Here is a 23,453-nt window from a genome sequence, read left to right as displayed (position 1 = left end):
TTTTTTTTTTTTTTTTTTTTTTTTTTTTTTTTTTTTTTTTTTTTTTGTGCATCGCCTGTAATGCAATTTTATGTCCATAATTTTCATATTTTGTCGGCCATTTTGTTGCAAAGTAATGAATTGCTGATGAGGTGAGGAAACTGGCCGGGTCTTCTTGTCGATATTAATTACTCCATGCTCTGGTACGAACTTCTTCATTATCATGTGAGGATCTAGGTACAGTTTTCATATTTCTCGGCTGTTAAGTGGAGCTGTGGGATCTTTTTGGCATAGTGAATGCATAGGCTTGTATATACAGCGCTTTGTTCTCTATTTGAATTATAGAGAAGGTTTTGTATATACACTACTATTAGGATTGTGTTGTATTTTCTGGTTATCACAATGAAGTCCAAAGTAATGCTACACACCTGACTTGGTTTTTTGCGACTAGCAGTTCATATGGATTATGTATTGCTCCAAGCTTTTGTTTGATTCTGATGTATAGTGCTCTGGCATTCTTTTCTCATGTACTAGGTTCTGCACATGGATAGGAATGACTATTATGGAGGGGAATCTTCATCACTTAATCTCATTCAGGTCCTCTTTTCTGCTGACTAATCACATCATTTTAGTGAACTCCAGTTTACTTTTTTGCTATTTCTTTAATCATACTATGTATTTTCTATCTTAATTTGATTTTCAGCTTTGGAAGAGGTTGAAGGGAGAAGACAAGCCACCTGCCCTGCTGGGTTCTAGTAGGGAATATAACGTGGACATGATTCCAAAGGTCTTCCTTCCCCTACTTTGATATTGTTTTGCAAATTTCTTGCTAACTTTAAATTAACTACTGGTCAAGTGATATATTTGTTTTACTTCTATTTCCTAATGATCCTGTTTTCTCGTTGTCTACAATTTTATATTAATACATATGTGTTTCTATTTTGGCTAGTTTATGATGGCAAATGGAACTCTTGTGCGTGTCCTTATCCATACAAATGTTACCAAGTATTTGTCTTTTAAAGCTGTTGATGGTAGCTATGTGTATAATAAGGGAAAGGTATTTACTGTTTTCATTATTCCCTTGTTTAAAAGTTTCCACACTGTTTATCTTTTAACTTTGATTAAAAATCAAGTCTTATATAAAAAACCCTTAATGATGCCAAATGACTTTTTATAGATTCACAAAGTTCCAGCTACAGATATGGAAGCACTCAAATCTCCACTTATGGGTTTATTTGAGAAGCGCCGTGTTCGCAAGTTCTTCATCTATGTTCAGGGCTATGATGAAAGTAATCCTAAGACGCATGAGGGAATGGACTTGACAAGAGTGACAACAAAAGAATTGATTGCGTATGCTTCAATTTCCATACATATCCTTTGTCATATTTTTTACTCAACTCTGAACTTATAGTAAAAGAACTCCTAACAGAAACATTTAAATTACTCTTACTAACGATATTTTAATGATTGTTTGGGATTTCCTACAATGACCTCTACAATGGCCTCATCAAAATTGAATTCTAGGCATCTTATGACATGGATATGACCATGTTCCACAATCTTGAGGATTGTCTGTGTAGGTAGATTATGGAATCATTCTTAATCTTAACGTGAAAAATATTATCACTTTGCTTGGATTTTGCTAATTGAGCATTGTTTTGCTGTAAAAAATAATAATAATAATAATAATAATAATAAATCATTTTTTTCCCATGACTAATTGAATTTTTGAATCCTCTACCCTTGGCTTAGGGAGGACCAAGAAGCCACAATAAGTTCGAAATTATGAAGAAAGGAAAGCAGATTTTGTCTAGGCCTACAAAATTTGATGCATTTCTCTTTATCTAATTGCACCATAAGAAGCTAGCCAAAGCTTATTTGCCTTCTTGAAAAGGTGATAAGTGAGGAGCAAATTAGTATTGACTTTTACCTTATAGTCTAAAGTAGAAAACCATTTGCGAAAGGAGAAAAGCATTCTCCTGAAAGAGGTTACTTGTCGACATTGAATGTAAACTTGGACTTGAGATTCCGCTTCCTTTTTACGAAGAATGCATGGGCTTGGAGAGAGAGACATTAAAGAAATTCTCCTTTGGACCTTGCCCTGATTATTGATGCTCTAATAGAACTTGAGATGAAAACTTTGACCTTTTTAAGATGTTTGTCCTCTGGAACCATGGTGGAAAGAATAAAGTTTTGAACCTTTTTAGGAGAGTTCAAATCTTGAAGGAAGAGGTTACTTGTCGACATTGAATGTAAACATGGACTTGAGATTCCGCTTCCTTTTTACGAAGAATGCATGGGCTTGGAGAGAGAGACATTAAAGAAATTCTCCTTTGGACCTTGTCCTGATTATTGATGCTCTAATAGAACTTGAGATGAAAACTTTGACCTTTTTAAGATGTCTGTCCTTTGGAACCATGGTGGAAAGAATAAAGTTTTGAGCCTTTTTAGGAGTGTTCAAATCTTGAAGGAGGGAGCTACAAGTGAAGAAACCCAAGGGGTCAAGGGCGAAAACCTGGAGTCATTAAGGTTGGTAAAAGACAACTTCAATTCCATGTATAATCCATGAATGAGCCAATCTTGAAATTCTTCATCTTTCAAATTCCTTCTTAATCTTGAAATTCTTATTCCAAACCTGGGCTACGGAGAAAGAGTTGGTAGAGAAGATATACACGTTGGAGAATACGAAGGCAGTACACAAGAGGTAGTTTCCAGCCAAATTTTCTCCTAGAAGTTGTAATCGAGGCCATCCCAACTTTATAGGAAATTGTAGCATAATGAGAGCTTTAGAATCACAGCTTTTCCGCCAAGGGCCTTAGAAAGTTTAACAGTATTCTCATTGGACCACCAATCTATATGGGAGGTGCAAAATTTTAGCCAGAGTGTCATTTCTTCAAAGAGGACTTTTTTCAAAGTCGAAAAAGAATGGCAAGTATCCTTAGATGCAAGACCAAGTATTTTTAGAAGATATATTCTATCTGTAAACCACCAGAAAGGAGTGGGCAATAGACTTTTTGCTGGTTGGCAAGATGAGACAAACCCTATTGTTGTTACCTTCCCAGAAAAATTCCACAAATGTTTTCAAAGGCATGGCATCTTGAGAAGAGACAAGTGATAGGTAAACGAGGCTTTTGAGCAGTACTTGGATCAAAGTAAGGGGCTCATGTTTGGAGGAAAAAAGAAAAGAAAAGAAAAGAAAAGAGCTCTACCTTGAAGCTGCTTGGAACATTTTCCAAAAGACAGAAAGTTTAGGATTGCCATCCAATGGTAGCCCAATGTACGTTAGGCCAAGAATTGATTGCACAATTCAAGAGGTTGGTACTTTCTTCAACCAGAGATTCATTGCAATTAATTCCCAAAAGCTTTGTTTTATGGAGGTTGACATTCAAACCAAAAGCCACCTCAAAACACTTAATGAGCTTAAGCAGGTTCAAAAGCTTCTCTTTAGAGAAGGTGGACAAACGAATGGTGTCATAGGTTAACTGAATATGGGGGTGACAGAAATCCTAGAGTTTGGTCTCGAAGGGAGCTTTGGCATGAACAGGGTTGGGAATCCTCATTTCAAATAGGTTGGATTTGGACAAGGAGAAAGATTTCCTCGATTTTTTTCAAAGATGGAGTGGAGAAGAGATATATTCTTCAACCCAGCCCGACTCTGATTTCTTCAAGAAAAAAAAAATTATATATAGATAGATAGATAGATAGATAGGTAGATAGATAAATAGATATATTAACTATTTTCTATCAAATTATTTATCAGAACATTGTTTTCTAAAATAATTCATGATTGTTTTTATAGGAAAAAAATAATTAATTATCTAGACTAGTAAATAATAAAAATACTAATTTTTTAGGCACATAATTGTTATTCAGCTAAATTTCCGCTTCTATATCATAAGTGGATAGTTATTTTATACTATTGTGTTTAACGTGTTGCCTTTATAGTGTCCCCACTGCTCTTCTTGTTCTTATTATATCTGGATGTCTTTCTGTATTTTTTCAATATAGTTAAGTCCCTTATTATTATTTTGTACAAATTAATATGCTTAAATAAAATTGTTTTGGTTAACAGAAAATATGGGCTTGATGACAACACTGTTGACTTCATTGGTCATGCATTGGCACTTCATAGAGATGATAGCTACCTTAATCTGCCTGCATTAGATACAGTAAAGAGAATGAAGGTGACAGCCATCAAGAGTTGCTAATGTCCTTTCTTCTTCATGCCATGTTTCCTGTGCATTAAATATCTATTTTCTCCCTTTTTTTTTGTTTGTGAGATAGCTATATGCGGAGTCTATGGCTCGTTTTCAAGGAGGGTCTCCGTACATCTATCCTCTATATGGATTAGGGGAGCTTCCGCAGGTCTCTTTCCCCTCTTTTTTTTCCCTCTACTTACTCTAGAGAAAGAATATATTAGCAACAACTTCAGTTCTCTTTTTTATATCTGTCTTATGTATGTGTTACTTACTTTGTTTATTCTCTCTTCCTGCAGGCATTTGCCCGCCTTAGTGCTGTCTACGGTGGAACATATATGCTAAATAAACCTGAGTGCAAGGTACAATTTAAATTTTACTATCTGTTTTCATATTTGATTACATTTTCTTTTACTTCATATCACTTCATTGTTCTTACAATTTTTTCATATTCTTTTTTAAGTTTTCTTTGGCAAAACATTTCAGAAACATCTTCATCTCTCTTTAAGGTAAAGTGGCTTTGATCTTTGAATGCTAGGTTGAATTTGATGATGAAGGAAAAGTTGTTGGTGTCACATCAGAAGGTGAAACTGCCAGGTGCAAAAAGGTTGTCTGCGATCCTTCCTACTTGCCCGACAAGGTAAGGGCTTTAATGCTCTTTCCAAATCATTATTGCTTATCTGGACTCATCTGATTTTGAGCTTGGTTCTGCATATTCAAACCATCTATACCATGAGCCTCTCTTCTTTCCTTGTCGGATTATTTATTATTGTTTTTGTCAGACTTGGTTGATCAGTAAATGGACCCCTTGTATTTATGGTCACTTTATCCATGTCATTATATAATAGCCTCAACCCTCAAGGACAACCATGATGATATCTCTAAACCATACCAATCTTAATGAAGTGATATGATAACTCTAGCCAATTGGATCTGGGAATCCTCATAAACCCTCCTGGATATGCAAACTTCTAGGTGACAAATGCTAAAACTCCCAAATTAATATGATTTCTTCCCAAATGATTATAACCCTCGAGAATTTGATCTAACCAACCTTATTGGAAAATAAGACCTTTAGATCTAAACATCCAAGAACCCCAAAACGATAAGGAATCACTCCAAGGGAAAGTAAGATCTAGATTACCTAGTTAATTGAATATCTCAAGGGAAGAGCACATGTTTGAGATTTGTATCACTCCACAGGTAAGATTGATCAAGTCAATCTTGAATGATTCTAAGCATGCAACTTAAACTAGATAAAATTGCAAAGAAATTTAGCACTTAGCTAAAAGAAAGCACAAACTACATTTTCCAAGTCTACTTTACAAAGATAACATACATGTTTATATAGTCTCAAAATGAAAACCATTGACCTTCCCTGAGGCATTTCAAGAATGGTAACTTTCATAGATTATGACCATAATCAGCCACGTTTTAAATGTAACCTTAAAAGTAAATAAAAAGTGTTAATATACATTAATGAAACACCATAACTCTAATAATAGTTTATCCTAGGGTAATTTGAACAGTTTTTTCACATCTTCCATGAAGTTCATATTGCATGATTGAGATGTCTTGATTTATATTGGTTTATATTATGAAGTCCGAAGAACTAATGTGATATTGTGCATCTTCAAACAGGTCAGGAAGATCGGTAAGGTTGCTAGGGCCATGGCTATAATGAGCCACCCAATTCCAAACACCAATGATTCCCATTCAGTGCAAATTATTTTACCGCAGAAGCAGTTGGGTCGCAGATCGGACATGTAAGTTTTTGTATAGTACTTTCTAAAGAGTAACAGAAATTACACTCTGCCTTTTTCTCATTAGATAAGTAGGTTATGTGTGCTTGTACTTTTCATACATTCAACTGATGTTCTGAAACTATGTTGGGTGGTTTTAGGAAAATGCAGGCATTTTAGTCTTTTTTATGTCTATTGTATCTGTATTGGAGATTGTTTTTTTGTTTCCATTTTTTGCAAATATGTTAGTTTTGACATGTATTTAAATATCGTTGACAAAATTTCAGAAAACTCCCCATGATTAGTTCTCCACTTTTGGCTCTTCCATTATATTATTATTGACCCACTGGCTGCTATTGGCTATTTCTCACCTAATGAGATCAAAGGAAGATTTGAAGATTTATTACATAATAACAAACATTCATTTTTCCATTTATTGACAAGTTTCTTATACAATTATTTTGTGGGTTATATAGGGTTTGTGTCTCGTTATAAAATATTTTTAAAGAATTAGAAGTCTTGGTTGTAGTTCGCATATATCAGTTTGTTGGATGAGGTATAACTTATTGCCACATTGTAGATTGTATCATCGTGTAATTGGGATACCCGGTTAGTTCAATTGTGCTTGACTAGTGGTTTTTCATTTGAAGTGTTTTGTTATGTGTAGTTCACCCTTCTATAGCTGATCAGGAAAAAAAAAAAAAAAAAACAAAAAAGTTTAAGGTTAAAATACTATTTTGGTCCTTGTAATACGGGATTTGTTCCATTGTGTCTTTCCTTGAATAGAAATTATTACTTTTATTTGACCAATTTCAATAAAAATTAACTTCAAATTATCAAATTATCAATCATGGTTAATTTTAAGGTTTATTAAAAATACATGGACTAAATGAATTGAAAATGAAAGAAAAACAACCCTTTGATCATCAAGTAGAACTGTGGAAATATGATTATAATTCTGAGTGATGATGATATTGGAATCCATTGTATTTTGGTCCCTATTATCTCCCATCTCTCAAAATATAGTTTTCTAATTCTTGATGTGTTTGACAGGTATGTTTTCTGTTGCTCTTACTCTCACAATGTTGCTCCAAGAGGCAAATTTATTGCTTTTGTTACCACAGAAGCTGAGACTGATAATCCCAAGGCAGAACTAAAGCCGGGAATTGACCTGCTGGGAGCTGTGGATGAAATATTTTTTGATACATACGATAGATACGAGCCAGCCAATGAATCATCTCGGGACAATTGCTTTATATCCATGGTGAGTTCACGTTGAAAGCTTTTTCTCCGGCTCCTATGCCTCTGCGTGTGTGTGTGTTGTGTGTAATAAACTAATTCATTTCACTGCTCACTTGCAACAGAGCTACGATGCTACAACACATTTCGAGTCAACTGTCACTGATGTGCTCAACATGTATACATTGATAACTGGAAAGGTGAGTATCATTTTTCCCAACTCTCATATAACTTTAAATTCAAACATTTTTGTCATATAGAAGAAGCATATAGCGATTCAAACGGCATATATATCATGTTAGTAGCTGTAGTAATAATCCATGGTTGGATTTGTTTTAAATGGACCCATCAGCTGATGCATTATATCATGATGTAAAAATAAGACTTCGCTTTAAAAGCAAGGGGTTCATAGTCGGAGCATGAAATAAACTGAAAGAGAAGTTGGTGAACAATCTTGTAATTTGGATGGTGGTTTTGTTTTCACTTTCAGGTTGTTGACCTGAGTGTGGATTTGAGTGCTGCCAGTGCTGCAGAAGAATGAGCAGGCTCCGATTTTGCAATCTGATATTGCTAGTGTTTGTTTGTTTGTTTGTTTGTTTGTTTGTTTTCTTTTTTTTTTTCCTTTTCTTTTCTTTTTTATGTACTAATTATAAATTTATATTTTATGATGATGCACTGATTGCATTCTTTATTTTGGTCTACTGATTATGCTTATTTGCCCAAATCAGTAATCATCTATTTCTCCCTCCTACTCATTTTACTTACCTTTGACATCAAAATTACGAATAGGAGTTTCTAGCAAATTAGATCATAAAGACCACTTCAAAATAATTGATCCTTACTACCAATTTGTAAGGCTCAACAGTTTATTTGTTCCAATCCCTTACAGGGTTGGTGCTAATGTCTCCACGTTCGTTTATTTAAAATTAAATTAAAATAATAATAAAGGTTAACTTGAAGAAATATGAAGAAAGTATGTGGGGGAGTTTTTACTTCTTTCAGTTAGTTGAATTTAGCTTAAATTTCTTAAAATTTTCTTTCCGATTTATAATATTTAATATATTGTAATATATAATAATTGTAAGTTTGGTTCATGTTTAGATAATATTAGAATTTAGTTGATATGGTTTTAATTTTTTTTTTCTCATATAGTTTGATAAAGCCTCCATGTAACGTTTATATATATTTTGCATTGTATTCAAATTTCTAAAATCTCCAATAACATATATTAATCTATTATGTTTGTTGTATAAATAAATACATCATATATTATTCTCCATCTATCAAATAAAATAAATATATACTTTTCTCATTTAATATATCAAATATTAATTCGAACATATAAAAAAAAATTCGCATCATTTTAGTGTTACTATGAGCTAGAAAATGAGAGTTTATGACCTATCTAACCTCAAATGATACCTAATTAATTTATTAAACTTTTTAATAAATTAATCTTGCTTCATTAATTCAAAATCACTCTATTTTAGACCTAAAATTGCACTCTTATGCACTATTGGACAAGTTATATTCATGGGTATAACCACTATGTGAACATCATCAATCTTGGTAAAAATTCGTTTTACTACGATAATATTATATCTTGCACTTTAAGCTCTACTAATTATCTAATGAATAATTTATTTATAATTAGTTATAAACTTGTCTTTGGTCATAAGATAAGAGGATATAGTTCTATTGTTCAAGTCTCAAAATTAACACTTAAACGAAAAATACTCATCTTCCTTTCCTACATGGGAAGGGATAATTCAATCTCATGAAACTTATTTTCGTAGCACTTTTTTTTTTTTTTATCAAGTCTTTAAAATGATAGATTTATTAAATCGGCTATAAAAGTCATTCACACCATGAAAATCAAAGAAAAATCTCTCACAAATAAAAGTTCATAATTCACTCAAGATTAAAATCGGGTCGTAGAGGATCATCCTCTTGAAATATTAATTTATCTCGATTAACAAATTTATAAAAAGAGATTTGTGATTCAATCTTTATACAAACTCATTATATAAGATAATTCTACTCACAAGTACTCACATAAAGGATTGGATACAATCATTGGCAACTATCAAAGTAATTTTAAAAAAAAAAAATTGGTCAACGTTAATTTGGCTCTGTTTTGACGTTAATTGGTCAACATAAAGGATTGGATACAATCTTTGCTCCATTCTACAATTTTAGACCGGAGCTGTTTTGACGTAATTGAGGACACTATGACGATTGTTTAGATCAATTAGGAATATTTATGGTTGTTTAGAATTGATTTAGGAAGATTAGGTGAGACTAGTTCCCTAAACGGGCGGAATTAGGCTATGACTAGTTAACAAAAATTTAGTGAAATCGACTTAGCCAAAACTAATAAGTGGAGTTATTGTTAGAGCGTCTACGGTTAGATTAGATGAATTGAATGAAGCATGCATATCTTGTAATCATAGTCCTCTACCTGTAAGGATATTCTTATACATCTTTGTGAGACATGCACTTTCGAAATTGTTGATCATGTTGATTATATTGTTATGATTACGTTTATATCATTTAAGTTAAATGACTTGCCATGTATGATGAATGATGAGCACTATGAAAAACTATGAATATCTAAGCACATCTCATATGAACTAAGACATCAATAATGTAATATAAACTTTAAGAAAACGTGAAGAAAATGTTGTTTAAATTATCACAAGATCTTGCAATTAATGTTATATTAAAAAAGAATCAAGATTCATTCCTTCTTAGATGGTTGCAAATTTTGGGTGTATGATAATTTAGAGTGGTTTTTTCTTAATGTATTTTAAGGCTTATTTACCTAGTGACTAATTATATGATCATAAAAGTATTCATAGTAGTTAATTATGGTTATAAAATATGAAAGTTACAACTTTTGGGATGTCTCAGGTAAGGTTAAAGGTTCTAATGTTGAGGCTATATAAAGTTATGTATGTTACCTTTGTAAAGAGACTTAAAAATGTAGTAAAAAGAGTATTTATGCTTTCCTTCAGCCAATGACTTCGTTTTTTTTTTTTTTTCAATTCTACGTAGTCTATATTGCACGTCAAGAATCATTCAAGCCTGACATGACCAATCTTGCTTGTGTAGTGATTTGAATCTCAAATAAGTATTCTTGACTTGAGATATTTAATTAACAAGGTAATTCGAATTTCCTGTATGGATAGTTTTTGGCCCATTTTGACTTTCTTTCCATACTAACCTTATTCTAACTTGAGTTGGGACCTAGCAGAGAAATTTCATAGCTCCCACAAAATGAAGAGAAATTTCATAGCTCCCAGAAAATGAAAAGGCAAACTCAGGAATGCAAATATCATTCAAGTAAGTAGTCATTTAGACTTTCTTCAAATAATACTTATAGGGATTGTTAGGACATGCTAGCATACAAGCATATCTTGCCTTAGGTCGTTAAAATCTGCATGATTAGGACACCATGAAGAGAATTTTGGATGAGAATGTTATGTATGATGTAGAAAATTACTAAAATGCTCGTAGGATGGGACTTTGAGATGAATGCTATTTTAAATATTTTCCATTGTGTTAAGAGGATGAGATATTATGATTTGTGTTTCAGGTGATTGATGGACATTATCTCCTTGTTGAGCTTACATGAATGTTTAGATAATTGTTTTCGTACTTTAGGTGATTGATAGGATTATCTCCCTAACAAAACATGCATGAATGTACTAAGCTAAGTATTGGGCGCTAGAGCTAGATCAATTTCACCCTACGGCCATGAGCGACGATCAGTAGTTAAGGCCAAAGTGCTCATAGAAATTAGATTAGGCCCGAGAAGCTAGTCCCGAGTGTCTTGAACATGTGAGTTCGAGATTTAAATCACCTGGATGTCCTAAGAATTAAGTAAACCTCCACGACACCCAATGAAACTAAAGAAGGCTTACAAAGTTATTAGTAGAGTGAACGATATCACTAGAGCTCAACTACCTCCTATTTCTCTATGATACCTCAGTAGTACTATTTGAGGACCTAGGTCAGACCTAGTAGTGCCCTTGTATTGTCAAACTCAACTAAGGTCAAATAGGATGGCGCGTTATGGCGGTACGAGAAGTTGCTATTGTTTGTAAAGACGGGTTGATAGCCTAGACAGTAATTTCGTAAAACCATTTTGAGAGGGGACGAGGAACTATATAGGTAGTATTGCTGGAGAGGAGAGTCATTATCATATGTGGAGATAGTCAGGAGCTCCTTGAACAGGATCACTGTCTTGTAAACTCACCTTAAGAGGGGATGAGGGACCACATAAGTAGATTAGTAGCTAGCTGGCACAAGAGGCCACTCCCTCATTTAATTTTGATCCTATGGTGGTTCCTATAGAAGAGTCGCATCTAACTTTACATAGCGATGTTCAAAAAGAGGTGTCATACAATCCCATGAGATATGATGAGGTCATACCCCAACCCAAGATATTAATCATTCATTGTCAAGGTAAAACAAACTACTTGAGTTGAAATACAAAAAGGGTTAGCAACCTACACATACTCCAAAGGGTAAGAATTAGACTAAAGAACTGTTGAGAACTTCAAAGGTCTCTCCTAAGACTCAAATAGCTATAGAGATAGGCTTGAATTTTGAGTCTAGAAAATCTTGTGGTAACTTACCAAGAATTGATGAGAGCCTACAACTATGTTGTTTATTGAGTATTTTTATAATCACCCCATTCTTTATTTATTTTTTTAGGTGACTGTTGACCACTTGTGGAGGTGACGATGTGTTCAAGAACTACGCAGTCAAGGGTTGTTTTAGGGTGTCAACCCTATGTGTGTATTTTTTTTGTTTTTTATGTTTTGTTTGAAATTGTATCGCGAACTCATTTGTAGTAAACTTGAACAACATAGCTTGTATTAGATTTCAATTATTTTTTTAATTATGATGTTATTCATTTTAAATTGCCAAAATTTTGCCGTATTTTATTTGCCTTCGCCTATGTCTTTTTAGTTATAGTCCCCTCAAAATTGAATCATGACAAGTTGGTACCAGAGTAGTTGGATTTTAGGTCATATAGGTAGAGAGTCATACACCTCTTGTGATTCCATTTGAGGACATGCCCCATCGTGACCAAGTATGTAGTATAGACCTATAAAGTAGTATAGGAAAGGTTACAAGACATGTATGAATTTGAAGTATGATTTAGGTTGCATAATCAGATATTTAGTTATGATAACGTCATAGGACGTTAAAGAATGAATGTTAACCCTACAAGATGAGGTTGCTAAGTTATAGTGAGATATAATTAAGAGACTGGCCTTAGGAAGATAGAGAGTTGGCGTCGTAGAGAGCGAGACGTCCAACTCATAGATTTGGGTATAAAATGTCTTAAGATTCGGGACCAAATTAAAATGTGCCTACAACCAAACCTCTTGTGTCCATAACTTGTAAGTTAAGTATGTCTCCATGCAAATTACATAGTAGATATTGACAAAACAATTCACTCGAGCAATGACGATCACCAGAGAAATTAAGCACTCAATGAGCAGACTATTAACCATAAGGAGTTTTGGAAATGTTCGCATTTCAAGAAATAAGATTCAACAATTTTGAGAGACGAGTTTGAAGATCATAACTACAAGGTTTTTTGTTGCAGTTTTTAGAGACTAAGTTCTAGTTTTTAGGCTTTCAGGAGTGCGATAGGAGTGATGTATATTCCCAGTGAATGATCGTCTTAGAGATTAGGGGTGTACCTGATTTGGGTTGGGTTCAGAGATTTTTTTGGACCAACCCAAAAATTCGGGGTGGTCAGATTGGTAACCCAACCCTCTACTCTCCCGTTGGGTTCTAATGGTTCCAACAGAAGAAGAAGAAAAAAAAAATCAAATCTTTTTTAATTGTGAATCAATTACCTATTTCCATGGATTATGACCTACATAAACTTTTAGGTGTGCAATGAATTCAAGACTCCCTTGAGTTCAAAGTTGTGATGTTATTCCTAGGAGGCTAAAACTATTACCATCCATAAACTTTTAGTTTAAAAGTATCAAACTCTCTATTGCATTCATATTATCACCTATAAATATGTAAAGGATATGTAATGAATCAATTTCAAGCTTACCTATCTATAATTAAATTATCTACCTTCACAATATATAATCATTCAACAAAATATCTAAAAATTTAGTTTTTGTAAAAGAGCAAGTAGTTCATCTTCTTTACAAACTTGAGCACAAATTTGAACTTTTCCATTCTATAAAAACAATAAAAATAAATAGTTTAAATATAATATGTCTAACAAAAAAAAATTATTAAAATATTTTTTACATTAAAAAATAATTATTTATGTATTGGTGGAGGTAAGAGGGTCTTAAATCATATGAAAATTTAAAAAAATATAAAATGTAATATAACAATATAGACTATATATATACAAATAGAGACAATAAATAGATTTAAAGTGATGTGTCTTAATTTTAAAACAAATCTCCAAATTTTCAAGTTGAAGATCTAATGATACTCTAATTCTAATGATACTGGTTTTCTATCTAATTTTGAGTACATATCAAACCTTCCACTTATTTAGGTTTCAAATAACCCTTAAAAGAATCAAGAATTCTCTCAATCAAGATATAAAGTTCACACTAAAACGACCCAAACATCTTGAGCAATTTTTTATAAAACTCTGTATTTAAACTCATTTGTTTTCTACCTACTAAAACATCAAAATTATCAAGTTTGACTGGGGTTAGATATATATGGATCTACATCATTCTTTAACTCGATGAATTTTGCTATTCTCTTCTTTGTTTATATTGTGATAATACTAATATTAAACCACTCAAATTCACTTCATCAATGGCGTCTATACCCATGGAACTAGAAGTGAGTCTTGATTCAAATGATCATGACCTTGAGTATTATCATAAACCTTGTAGTATTCATACAAATGAATTAAATAATTTTTTACGTCATCCACCACCCGTTTAACTATATTACGGTCATAAATATTCAAAAAGAAAAATGATAGGTAATTCGTTACAACTTATATTACTTAAAAGAGAGTTCACATTCGTACTCCACTCTATTAAAACTTATACCTAAAATTCATGAAAATAAGAATTTGAAGTCACATATAAACAACCACCTATTTTTGTAGTGACATCATATAAGACCTTCAAAAACTTTACAAACACAGCAACGTTCTTTCAATCATCAACGGTTAGTGTCCCTATTTTTTGTTTCCATGTTCCACTTCTTTGAAGTGCTCAACATAATTGAATTCTTCTTCCTTTAATACGATGAATACTTTTTCAAATTTCAATGCATGATCAAGCATCAAATAAGTGGAATTCCATTGAATTGCCACATCCAAACAATAAAGTGGTACACATTCAATTTTTTTATTGTTCAACAAAATCTTGAAATTTTGTAACTTCTTGGAGGATGAACTAACATACCTCACGGTATTGCTAACACTAAAAATGGAGTCATATATTTCTTTAAAACATTCATTTACAATCAAGTTAATTATGTGGGCACAACACCTGGTGTAATATTTCTCCATCAGCCTTCCCATAATATACAAAATAGTTATATCATTAGAACTTGTATTATCAACTGTGATACATAGGCAATCTTATTGGTCCCTATTCTAATAAACAGTTCTCAATAATCTTGTTAATTGTCTCGACCTTGTGGTTAGCAACTTGGCAAAAGTTGAGAACTATTTTATGCAAATTCCATTTTAAATCAATAAAGTGTGCAATGATTACCATGTAGTTAATATTTTACAACGAAGTCCATGTATAAGTAGTAAGACAAACACCCTTGGAATGATTGACTAACAAATCTTTTAACTTCATTTTTTTTCTTCCCGATAGAGTTGAAATATCTCTCTACCAATGGTTACTCTTGATAGAGTGTCAAACTTAGGACATGCCGTACTACAAAACAATCTGAAACCCTTTTCATCTATTGAAGGTTGAAAACTTAGAGTGGTTTGTCTTTCATCTTCTACCTATTATAGGTACTTTCTACCCAGATATTTTAAGTGCTTTCATAATATGCTAGTTCCACAAGAATTAGTAGGACAAGCATGCTCCTCGCAACATTAGTTGCACTTGCACCTCTTATTATTGTTCTCTAATCTTGTAATGGTTACTCTTGATAGAGGGTCAAACTTAGGACTACAAAACAATCTGAAACTCTTTTCATCTCTTGAAGGTTGAAAACCTGGAGTGGGTTGTCTTTCATCTTCTACCTTGGTACTTTCTACCCAGATATTTTAAGTGATTTCATAACATGCTAGTTTCACAAGAATCAGTAGGACAAGCATACTTCTCGCAACATTATATTAGTTGCACTTGCAGCTCTTATTATTATTCTCTAATCATGTAAAATGATGTCACACTCCTCATTTACTAGTTTCTTCTTCATTCAGATTTTGCAATCAATGGAGACTTGAGGTTGTTGCTTTTTGACCTTAATATCATATTAATTAATTTTAATTAATTAATTTATTGATGTTTTGATGATAACAAACCTACTTTTAATCATTAACTATTTTCAGTATTTTGAACACACAGTATAAGGTTGGGAATAGCGATTTCAACGAATTTTCAATCACTTAAATCAGAGCTAAAACGAAGAAATTACAGTCGAGACAACATCCCCTATGTGATGATGTGAGAGCTAAATCAAAGTATGACACTTATAATTTTGGAAGAGTAACAAATGGTGAAGTTTTTCTTATTATTATATTTCTAAATAAAATTATTTACCCAATATAAATTTGAATCTAACTATTACTATTTTTATTATTACTATATTATATTATTATATTTTGAAATTTTGGTTACTCACAACATTTTTATTATTATTATTATATTATTATAATTATAATAAAATTTAAAAGTTAAAGTAACCATTATTCATTTACTCTTTATTATTATTATTATTATTATTTTATATTTATAATAAATTTTGAATTTGTGGTTACTCAATTTTATTATTTTTATATTATATTATTATATTTTAAAAATATAATAAAAATAAATTTAGAATTTTTTTTATTTGTTTTTAATCTCTACCTTCCCTAATAATTTAATGATCAATATTAATTCACTTTTTGCACTTTTCTTCTCTGTTTAAATTCATTAATTTTTCCATATTTTTAACACACAACTTCTATTAACTCTTCGATCCTCAATTGTTCAAAGCCTCCTTTCTCTGTTGTTCTCTCCAATCCAAGTTTCCATTTTTTGTTGCTCTCTCCAAGCTTCCAATTCTCTTCATCTTATTCTTGGGAGGGTTTTTTATTGTAACGTGAGGAAATAGTTGTGAATGCTTAAATTGTAAAATTACTCTTTTAGAGAGTTGTAGTGTGTTACTACACAATTCCAATACTTGTACTGGTTTGATCTTGAGCCGTGGAAAGGATTGAGTTTGCTCTTGAACTCATAAAAAGAGCGGTGTAGAGGTTGGACTTTGATCCATGGAAAGAGTTGAGAAAGTTCTTAATTCAAATTCCCAAGAGGCGCTTGTGAAGTGGAGTAGGTCGTATTTTCTAACTCTTTCCTATTTAATTTTAAAATTATTATTGTGATTTATTGCAGGTTCTAGTTGATTATTGTTTTGACTTAACTGTTTTGTTTTAGTAATTATCATCTTCTACCTATTAATAAAAAGTTTCATAATTAAAAAAATTAATCACGTTTATTTTATCGTTAAAACCCTATTCACTCCTCTAAGGTTGTCATACCGATACAACACATGTATTATAATTACTAAAGAATTTTGTAACAATCACTTAGATAATTTCATAAAATTTGAAAAACTAAAATCTAAGTATCAACCTCATTCACAATATCAACCCACAACATAAATTCTCACTCTTAATATCAATCTCATTTTGAGTACCAACCTCGGAAAATTAACTTCTCAATATCTCTCTATCTCGGTATCAACCTACAACACAAATTCTCAAATTTTGCATTTAACAACACTCACATTGAATAGACTCATTATCATTTATCAACATATTAGATGACCATTTAACAACACCACATAAACATTTTTAGTGTACAAACTCACTCTTAATCTTTGGGATGAGATATAACAAATCAAGATTTAATGTATAAAATGTGTTAATTTAAACTTCAAAAAATGCTTACCAAACCAACTCAAACAGACTTAAAATGCGGGCAACAACGAAGGACTAGACAGTGTGATAAAAGAAAACTGCCCTCGTTCAGTTTAACCTCTCACAACCCCTTCCCACCAAATCTCTCTCCCCTGACCAACCCTTTCTCTATAGCGCACAACTCCCTTCCAACTTCTCGTTTACTTCACCGCCCTTTAGAAATTCTCCATTAATTTTCCTCAACACATCCGATTGGTGAAGGAATGATGGTCTTTTAAGACTTTTTTTTTTGTCATGTTGCAACTACATGAACAATTATTGAATTATGTGATCCATGATGCGAAATAATATTTGAATTAATTTTTAAATTTAAGATTTATTACCCAACATAATTTAAAAACAATGGAACATGGAGTGCAACTTAATTTTAAGGAATAAGAATTACAAAAGATGGCTATTGTAACGACCCGAAATTTTTTACTTAATTTAAGGTCACCATTGTATACATACCATAAACATTGAATGCGGAAGACTTCATTTAAATCCCATAAAACATAACCTTTATCTTAAAACACAGCCATGGACGTACGTGTTTCGAAAACATCTTAAAAACGACACAACAAAAGACTAAATAAAATGAATAAGAGTTGAAGTTAAAAACATCCTATTCTAGCCTAAGACTAAGAAAATAAATACCACTACCCTATGCATGTGTCATGGTCTCGAGTTGCGATGTCATCGTCAGCTGTACAGGAATGTCTTGCCTTAACCTGAAAAATGTAGTAGCACATGGCTTGAGTATTTAAAGAAATACTTAGTAAGTGACTTCACTATTGGGGTTAAATGCAACAATAACATGCAATGAAATGATGGGACTTATCTTTCGTTTCGTTTCATCTGGTTTTCTCTACTCTACACACAGCCCATACGTGTGAGTATGGGCTCACCAGCTAGTTCGCACACCGCTGGGCCGCTTTCCTTATTCGGTGGGCATACTCTAGGAGCCCCTTATGCTGGGACCCGTTAAAACTAGTAACCGTCACGGCAGCACTATGCAAAGCATAACGATCGTTGTCCTGCTATTGGAGTGATGGGATAGGGGTATCCCCTCAGATGCATGAACATACACATAATGCATGAGGTCCCGTTACTTCTACATTTATCATTAATGAACCTAACCCCCTGTCACGTTCCATGCTTCATGTCATTCTCATTTTCAATTTACGTTTCATACATATTCCTATCGGGGTTATGATTCCAGGCAGTTTACCGTATTTCATGTCATACAATTCATGTTGTATACACACAATTTAAGAGATCTAACATAACGTTTTATGCTTTTAACATAACATTTCATCATATACACATCATACCATGACATATTACATCATAATGTATCATATCATAAACGAGTCATAACGTAAACACTTCATAGTCATATCGTTCTCTAACTTATCATAGCCTTAACGTTCTTATACCTATCACAGACATATCATTACGTGAACGTACCTTAGTCATCTCATCACAAGGGCTTAACCTAGCGCTATCGTTCTATCAATCCTAATGCTATCGTTCTATCAATCTATCACAAACCTATCTCATTCTAGCCGTAGCCTAACCGCATTCTTCCATCAATCTCTCTTATCCATATCACTCTGGTATGTAACCTAACATTAACGTTTCATGAACGTATTTTACTCCTATCGTTACATTTCGTTTTGTGCATCCTTCTCGTATCCTATCTCAAACATATATTGAACTCATCGTACCGTAATTATTATCAAACAATTCACATATTATAACATATACATAACAAATAAGAAGCATATCGCTCCAGACAATTCACACATATCAATATATATGACACGTGCAGAACCATGGGGCACATGTCAACAACAAATATCACCATGCCGATAGTAAGGTCACTTACCTGGCTAGCTTAAGTCATTGTCACAAATATATTTTTAATGAAAGTTCGATTCTGTCCTTTGAAATCCGAGTCAACCTATATGAGCCCATGACATCAGTTTTAGGTTTGAACTCTACAACATTATTTCCCTAGTTTACATTGGTCCATTGTTAAAAGTCTTAAAATGTTATATATATTTATAATTATATTTTTATTAAAAATCTTATTTTTCATGGTTACTATTGTATAAGAAAGTACATACACCTATTTCAAGTTATTATGGGATTTACTACTCTCTGTATTTTTAGCTGTATTTACCTTTCTTTATATATTTAGTTTGTGGTTTTTAATTCCTTAATCTTCTTCTTCTTTTTTTTTATCTGTTGCCTTTTAATTATGTTATCTCAATGTTTCCTGTTCATAAGTTTTCTTGGTCATTCTATTTTTAATCTATTCATTGGGTTACTGATAAAAATTTAATCTAATTTAATCTAATATTACTAATCTGATTTGGTAGAATTCATATAAATGATTTACATTTAGTTTTTAACTCAAAGCTAAATCATTGTAAGAATTCAACGAAATCTAACTATAATTGGCCGTAATTTCTAAAAAAAATAGGATAATAGAAAATTGAGATTTAATATATACCTTATTCATCAAATCTATCTTCACGTAAATCTCCAGTGAATCTCAACCAGGTAGAGGTCATTCTCATTTTTTTTTTCTCGAGTAAATCTAACCATTATTGTTTTTCTGTTTGTTTTTTTTCAGTAACTGTTACTTTATGGCGTAAGGATGGCTTGAGGAGAGATAATTGTGGGAAGGAACTAGAGATTATGGAGAAAAGGGGGAAATGTTGTTTTTTTTGTTTATTTATTTATTTATTATTATTATTTTAACCACCTTTTTATAATTATTTTTATTTGTTTATTTGTTAAAATTAAGTGAATTTTGAAATGTCTGCAATAAAGTATAAATATTGTAACTTAAAATAACTAACTTAATTGCTTACCTTTTTCTTAGATCTAATTATTTGATGTTGTGCTTTTTATGTGACCCATCAAAGTCTTCGTTCAAACACTAATAATAGAAAATGAGATCTTTAATAATAATATATATTACTATACACAACATATATGTATAAATATATATAGATATTTAAAGATTCTATTCATGCAAATGCGATAATGTTCACATGAAGCCTAACACATGAGCCATTGTAAAATTGAGAGAAATAGTTTGCAAAAAGTTTGAACTTGAAATTTATGTCATGGGCTCTATTTGGATTTCAAAGAACATAATCAAACTTTCATTAAGGATAAATTCGTGACACCAGCTTAAGCTAATCAGGTTAGTGGTTCCACTTTTCGATTTGGTTGAAAGAATTGTCTTATATATGATGACTCGTGTCCCATGGCTCCGGCATGTGTCATATGCTTGAATGTTATGTTATGCTATGTTATGCTATGTTATGCTATGCTATGTTATGATATGATATGATATGCTATGCTATGATAAGTCTTGTATTGTGTAATGATATGCTACGCTATGTACTGATATGCTATATTATGTCATGTTATGTCATGTTACACCATGACAAGCTATGTTATGCCATGATAAACCATGTTATGATATGATCATGTCATGATGTATAAAAGTGATCAAATTTAGATGCCATGATGCATAAACCTCCATAGAAAAGGTCATAGAAGCTAAACTATGGAATCTGAAATGCACCATAATTATGTAAGCATAATTCACACCCTTGCTATGTTAGAGACATTTGGAGGTTTGTTTTGCATTACATATTATGTTGACCATAAGATATGGAGACCTCGTGCATTTTTTTTGTGACACGTGCATTGAGATATTTCTCCATTATGATGTGTAAAGACGCATACAATGTGATATATGATTTATGACATTATATTTACCATGATGCATTAAATGACATTTTATTTATCATGATGTATTAAATGACATTATATTTATCATGATGTATTAACGGTCATTTCTCTCGTGGTGTTCGACAAAGAGCCCATTAGCGAGTGTTGTTTTAACAAGTTAGGCTCAAGGGGTGTGCGAGCCCACCTCGTGGACCCATTCTCACACGCAATGGTCATATATAGAGAAACATCCAACCTTACCTATATGGAAAAGCTATCTAAGGTCATGATATACTATGATAAAAGGATAAGTCCCCCCATATTACATGTGCTTGTACTCCTAGACCCCAATAGTGGTGTCACTTAATGAGTTTTTCTTAAAATACTCAATACTCAAACTATGTAGTATTCTTAGAGACCATAGAACTGGTACTAGGGTTATTAGTCAGGGTTAGTATAGAACATTATTTATTTTCTAGTTTTCGTTAGTTTGTTTGTTTTTCGTTTCTTAAATGTTGTTGGTTTGATTTAAGAATTTTATTTTTAACGTGTAAGTGCATGACATCGTTTATGAACTATTTAAAATGAATGTTTAGGCATAAAAATGACACGTCATGCATATTGTAGCAGCTCTATTTTAGTAGAAAAACAGAGCCGTTGCATAGAGCTTCTAAATATCATGATTTAAGAACTAAGTGGTGAAAGTGTTAGAGGCTAGCAAACAGGTCAACGCCAACAAGTGACGTAGTATGTCATAGGGAATGCATGGGATTACCGAAGCCGTCAAGTGCCAAATCCAAATTTTGAATCTTAGTTTAAATCCAAGGCACAAGAAATTACACATATTAATAGAGGAAGCATTTGAGAGCTTAAAGAAAAGTTAGCCACCACACTAAGAGCTTACAAAGAGTTTCTTAGGATCCTGTATTCAAACTTGAGAAGTTGATGTGCGCGGATGAGTAATAGAGGAAGCTCGACTAGGTCAGCCATAATTCATTATGAGAAATAGCTTAAATGGAATACCAAGATATTCAAGAAAGTAACTCCCAAATAGCCTCTACAACTCAAATGAATAACAATGCTCTGGCGAGGAATGTGATAGGGTGTGGTTATGATGAAGGCCCAAGTAACCACATGAAAAGACACTACAAAGACTATTTTTCATGAGATGGTAAGTACCACAAAAGTCATATCAATGTTAAGTTACCTGACATTCAAAGGTTAAAATTAGGTCCAAAACATCTATTTCATGAAGGCGGAAGTGCACGACAATGTCAAAAGTGAATTGTTTTAGAATAATTTTTCACACAACGACCTTATTTTAAACAAAAAGCAGAGCCATTACAAGTAGGTAAAAACAAACGATTAACTAATGCAATAAAATTGTTTAAAGTCAATACCTTGCATGAAATTCTGATAGCATTCACATGCAAGTGCAGTTGCCTGATTCTTCTCAAATATCTTATTTCCGAACGTCTTATTCTTAGACAATGCAAAACCTTCCACCAACCCCTAAAAGGTCAAACTTTCCAGGCCTTTCTGTTTCATGAACTAAAAAAAAGAAGACATTATACATAATTTTCCTAGTTCTCTAAGTAATCAGAGCATTAATAATTCATTATGAATTGGAATTGAACCTGCTTATTATACACATACACACGAATGTAGGCTGACCTCATCCCAAAATGAACCAAGAATAAACAAATTCAACAAATAAAAACCTAAATTAGCTTAATGCATTTTGCACAAGTAACACTAAATAAACTAAAACAATTGACATATTAGGCATACCCTTCCCATCTATTCAGTCATATTAGCCAGAAAGCTCAACGGAACTTCGAAGTCTAATGCTGAAATTAAGGACGAATCGATTACCAACTCCTCCCAGATTCCCCAAAGTGTTCTTTGTTTTTTCATCAGAGTAATTGCCAGTCATCCTCCTGCGCCCCTTCTTCGTCTGGCACGTGCACATCGGCATTGTCCACTACTAATCTACTACCATCATTCAATGCATTGCCGTGTCTCACTGAATTTGAGGAATGTGTTTCAGCAACTGTAAATAATGGAGCTCCGTATGAGTCGCCTGCTAACTTTGATGCCCGATAACAGAAGTCATCAAAATCATCTGGCACCAGAAAAGAAAGGAAACCAAAATTAAGTTCTACAAAATGATATGCTTCAATCAAGTTCCCATCCTCAATGATGCAGCTAGAGTGGTGTGCAAACCTTTGTCTCGACAATAAAACCCGATGGCTAGAGAAGGATCTATTGATTCTAACGGGATGTGACGGATGACACTACAGAAACCAACATAGATATATATAAATGAGAGACCCAAAAAAAAAAAAAAAAAAAAAAAAAAAAAAAAAAAAAAAAAAAAAAAAA

General features: G+C 32.6%; 2 protein-coding genes across 7 annotated transcripts in view; one reads left to right on the top strand and one right to left on the bottom strand.

The window, feature by feature from the left end:
- Positions 1 to 7,906, top strand: part of LOC111436465 (guanosine nucleotide diphosphate dissociation inhibitor 2-like) — an 8,741-nt gene extending 835 nt beyond the window's left edge. Inside the window, exons 2-13 of the mRNA XM_023074260.1 lie at positions 514 to 576; positions 683 to 766; positions 929 to 1,036; positions 1,157 to 1,329; positions 4,052 to 4,163; positions 4,264 to 4,344; positions 4,475 to 4,537; positions 4,714 to 4,815; positions 5,817 to 5,941; positions 6,971 to 7,181; positions 7,282 to 7,356; positions 7,647 to 7,906. Of these exons, the coding sequence (XP_022930028.1) occupies positions 514 to 576; positions 683 to 766; positions 929 to 1,036; positions 1,157 to 1,329; positions 4,052 to 4,163; positions 4,264 to 4,344; positions 4,475 to 4,537; positions 4,714 to 4,815; positions 5,817 to 5,941; positions 6,971 to 7,181; positions 7,282 to 7,356; positions 7,647 to 7,697 (1,248 nt within the window). The 3' untranslated portion in view covers positions 7,698 to 7,906. The remainder of the gene's footprint in view (positions 1 to 513; positions 577 to 682; positions 767 to 928; positions 1,037 to 1,156; positions 1,330 to 4,051; positions 4,164 to 4,263; positions 4,345 to 4,474; positions 4,538 to 4,713; positions 4,816 to 5,816; positions 5,942 to 6,970; positions 7,182 to 7,281; positions 7,357 to 7,646) is intronic.
- Positions 7,907 to 22,660: 14,754 nt separating this feature from the next.
- Positions 22,661 to 23,453, bottom strand: part of LOC111436439 (cysteine protease ATG4-like) — a 7,505-nt gene continuing 6,712 nt past the window's right edge. For 4 of the 6 annotated variants that reach the window (XM_023074215.1, XM_023074216.1, XM_023074218.1 and 1 more), the window contains 2 exons: positions 23,295 to 23,365; positions 22,661 to 23,193 (listed from right to left, as the gene is read on the bottom strand). In XM_023074215.1, coding sequence (XP_022929983.1) covers positions 22,985 to 23,193; positions 23,295 to 23,365 — 280 coding nt within the window. In that variant the 3' untranslated portion in view covers positions 22,661 to 22,984. Of the gene's footprint in view, positions 23,194 to 23,294; positions 23,366 to 23,453 lie in introns of those variants that run through there. The other 2 variants (XM_023074220.1, XR_002709243.1) reach the window with 2 other exon arrangements.

Source organism: Cucurbita moschata, unplaced genomic scaffold, assembly GCF_002738365.1.
Source record: "Cucurbita moschata cultivar Rifu unplaced genomic scaffold, Cmos_1.0 Cmo_Scf00054, whole genome shotgun sequence".
NCBI classification, from domain to species: domain Eukaryota; kingdom Viridiplantae; phylum Streptophyta; class Magnoliopsida; order Cucurbitales; family Cucurbitaceae; genus Cucurbita; species Cucurbita moschata.
Note: the sequence above shows the minus strand (reverse complement) of the source record. Positions and strands in the feature narration are given on the sequence as shown.